At 55.1% G+C, this 4047-nt stretch overlaps 1 protein-coding gene across 1 annotated transcript in view; it reads left to right on the top strand.

Annotated features, from left to right (window-relative positions):
* SHANK1 (SH3 and multiple ankyrin repeat domains 1) overlaps positions 1–4047 on the top strand; it is a 44870-nt gene that overhangs the window by 21363 nt on the left and 19460 nt on the right. Inside the window, 2 exon segments of the mRNA XM_007463415.1 lie at positions 3433–3515; positions 3725–3849. Coding sequence (XP_007463477.1) covers positions 3433–3515; positions 3725–3849 — 208 coding nt within the window.

The following is a 4047-nucleotide window of genomic DNA, read 5'->3' as shown; positions in this document are numbered from 1 at the left end:
GGGCGCTGGGGAGTATGGAGGAAACCTAGGATGCTGTAGGGGACACAGTGGAGGTTCTGTACAGCGGCTCGAGAGGATGTGGGAGGGAGGAGGGCAAAGGAGGGGGAGAGGTGGCCTGAGAGGAGGTGGCCTGGCCCAGGAGGTCACAGAAATCAATGGAAGACACTTTGGGAAAGAGGATGTGGGGTGTGTGAGGGCAATATGGGAGGTGGAGGGAGGGCCCCGTGGGGTGTGATGAGGGCTTGCGGAAGTGAGGGCTGATGGGGAGTGGGTTAGGGTCCTGTGGAGCTTTCAGATGATTTGGAGGAGGGGGGATCGGGGTGCAGAGCGAGGTGGGGGCATGCACAGGAGTGGGGGAGAAGGGGTACAGAGCTGCAGGAAGCTGTGAGGACAAGAGGGCCATTAGGCAGCTCAAGAAGAATGTGGTGGATGAGAGAGACACCACACAGAGCTGGGATTTGTGTGAGAAATTCGTGGGAAGGAGAGAGGCATATGCCCAGGATGGGGAGACTCGAGAGGGAGGGACAGAGCGGGTGCTTCGATGGTCAGGGGGTGTTTGGATATTATCAGGGTATATGGGTTGCCTGCGGGGAATTAAAATCTTGGCTTTGACATTTTTCTGGCGGTGTGAACTTGAGCAAGTTATTTCTCGGTGCCTCAGTTTCCTCATCTATAACACGCGAATGATAACAGTCAACCCCTCCCAGGGGTGTCGTAAGGACTGAGTGAATAAATAAATGTAAAGTGCTTGGAACGCCATCTGGCATTCAGCAATGGTTCAATAGATGTTACTCCTTGTTGTGTCACTGGCATAGCCTGGGATAAATTTCAGGCCCTGGAGGGGCACGTGCATGGTGAACTCGGGACAGATGTCTTTGTGCTGGGGTATTTGGGTGCAGTGGAGTGGAGGGTATTACTACTGAGTTACCCAGGTATTTTCTGGGGAATGGTTGAAGACTTTTGTTCGCTGTGTGAGCTCAGGCAAGTTGCTTAACCTTTCTGTGCTTCCGTTTCCTCACTTGTAAAGTGGAAATGGCACACACAGCTACCTAGAGGCTGACTGTGGGAGACAAGTCACTTACCCATGAGGGGTTTCTTCTTGGCATCTAAAGGATATGGGAGTTTTGTTGAATTTTATCGGGGGATGGGATGTTTGGGGAAGGCTTATGTATGAAGTGTGAGGAGAATGTGTGGGTGAGAGATTCCAGGGGCAGGGGGAAATTGGGGGAAAAGCAGGGGTTTGTGACATGCATGAAGGCAAGTGAAACTGCTGTAAATGAGGAATAAAGGGGATCTGAAGAGCATTACTGGCCACTGGGGGGGGGGCCCTGGAGATCTGGAAGGGCTATGGGGGTAGCAAGGATATGAGGGCTCAAAGGAGCATGTCAGGTTACGCCGTGGGCACCGAGGTGGGGACAAGGATGCCACAGAGTTCATGCTCAGGAGTAGGTAGCTCTGACTTCTCAACCAACCTCTGTCCGCCCTGTCCACTCGCTCCTGGAGCCTTCTTTGCCTCTTTCCTCCCCTCCCCTCTCCTCCCCTCCCCCACCCCTTTCAACCCCTTCCCTCCTCCTCTTCCAACATCCCCTCTACCCGGCGGCCCCTGGGTTGAATATAAGGTCTGGAAGACATAGCAGGTATGGTGTAGACGCGTTTACTGCACCATCGTGAACTTTAAGCAAGGGTAGTTGTGGACTGTGTCTACATGTGCATGCCTGCTGTTGGACCCACCAGGTTATAATAAGGAGGGTGGGAGCAGGGATGTGCAGAACGCCGTCCCTACGGTGCCGATGTATGGACTTGACAGTGGATGTCATGGGGGGTCGTGGGAGTATCCGGCGTGCTCGTGTGTGTGTGGAGGGCGGGTGGCACCGAAATACAGTAAGAGCACCTTAAGTTTTATTGGCGTGTGCTGGTTTGTGTTCATGGGGCGTGTTATGGGAATACACTGAGATCAAAGTGAAGGGGAGTTATTATTGGAGCATACTGGGATGTGTCGGGGTGTTACTGAAATATACTGGAGTATTCGTGGAGGGCTGTTTTGCCAGATCTCTGGGGGTAGGTAATTGGAGTGCGCAGGGAGCATGCTTGGCTGTGACTGGAGTGTGTTAGGGCCCGTGGATATTACTGGGGTATGATGAGGGGGTCTGTGTGTGTGCTGGGCCGGGTTTCTGACCTGACTGCAGGATGCTCTGGATGCAGCAAGGCACGTGCTCTGGTGGCTCTGGGGTGGGGGTGATTGTGGGTATTCTGAGGCGCCTGGAGCCAGGGTGTCTGGGTATTCCTGCTGTATACTGGGGTGCCTGGAATGGAATGGAATGGATGTGTAATCCTGATGTACACAGTGGTGAGGTCTAGGGTTTGGGGCTGTTATCTGAGTGAGCCCCGGGCGGCTGTCGAGATACACGGAATAGGCTTGAGTTTAACTGAAGTTTGCTGGGTATGTGAGCCTTGCCTAAATGTGCTGGTGGGCTTTGGTGGCCTTACTGGGGACCATCCACATATTCACACGCAGTTTGCATTTTGCTAGAATCTACCGACTGCATGAAAGAGGTACATTTGAGATATACCGGGGAATAGATGTCAGCGCTGTCCGCTAGAATTTTCGGCGGCGATGGAGATGTTCTGTATCTGTGCTGGCCAGCGTGGTAGCCACTAGCCGCATGTGGCTGCCAGGCACTTGGAAACGTAGCTAGTGAGACTGAGGGACTGAATTTTTCGATTTAATTGTTAATTAATTTGCATATAAATAGACACAGGCAGCTAGTGGGCACCATATTGGACAATGCTGAATAAGCAATGTAACAATATGTGTGGGGACCTGGGGAGTTGTTACTGTAGCATATGTATGGTCAAGGAGTTGGGAGAGGTATTATCCAAGTACATGTGTCCTCTAGACCAAAAGACTTGACCGAAGACAGCGAATGAATTCTATTGCGCATGTGCTACGGTACCCAGCACTGTGCCGAATACTATATATACTATATATAGGGAACTTCCACAGCGACCCCATCAGGTGGAGCCTGTTATTGTCCCGCATTATAGATGAGGAAACTGAGGCCCCAAAGGTTAGAGTCGTGGGCTCAAGGTCACAGACAGAAAGTGGCTAGCGGGGACTCCAGCCAGGCTGTCTGTTGATCTGGCAATTTAGCTCCCCATTCCTCACACTGTGCTTTGCTGAATGGATGGGTGGATGGATGCACCGATGGATGAATGAGGAAAGACTGAGTGGGAGAGCGAGCGCTCTGGGCTCTGAGGGGGAGGCTTGTCAGGGCTGCTGCGAGCATACACACGTGGAGTGGGTGAGGAAAAGCTCCTCGGAGCGGGGATGACTGGTTCTGGAGCCAGGTGGCTGGTGGGGCACGGGCTCTGGGTCTCAAGATCCCTTTTCCACCCGCCCCACCCCTGCCCCTCCCCTGCCCGCCCCTCCAGTGATTACGTCATCAAGGAGAAGACAGTCCTGCTGCAGAAGAAAGACAGTGAGGGCTTTGGGTTCGTGCTCCGAGGGGCCAAGGGTGAGTGGCGGCCGGGGAGGGGGCGGGCGAAGGGCCTCCTGACCCGGGGGGAAGACAGGGAAAGGGACCCCAGCCTGCCCACCACCCCACCCCAGGGTGCTGGTCCCACAGCCACGGTGAGGCCTCCGTGACTTGGGTCTGAGCCCCATCCCCTGCTCGGCCTCTCCACCCCCTCCCCTCCGACCCCGCCGGCTCCTCCCCATCTGCAGCGCAGACCCCCATCGAGGAGTTCACCCCCACCCCGGCCTTCCCGGCGCTGCAGTATCTGGAGTCGGTGGACGAGGGTGGCGTGGCATGGCGAGCTGGACTGCGAATGGGAGACTTCCTCATTGAGGTGAGTCCCGGCCCCCAACCCCAAAGGCCTCTCCAAACACCCTACCCCTGGCCCACCTTCCACAGACACCGCGCTCTCCTCTGGGCCCCTAGCAACAAATTCTCAGACCCCTCGTGATCTATGCCAGGATGCGGCTGCCCAAATCCGGATTCTCCTTTGGCACCAAAGCTTCCCAAACCCCGCCCTCCTCCCCCCACC

Source organism: Lipotes vexillifer, unplaced genomic scaffold (assembly GCF_000442215.2).
Source record: "Lipotes vexillifer unplaced genomic scaffold, Lipotes_vexillifer_v1.1 scaffold802, whole genome shotgun sequence".
Classification (NCBI taxonomy): Eukaryota; Metazoa; Chordata; class Mammalia; order Artiodactyla; family Lipotidae; genus Lipotes; species Lipotes vexillifer.
This window is presented reverse-complemented; position numbering and strand designations above follow the sequence as displayed.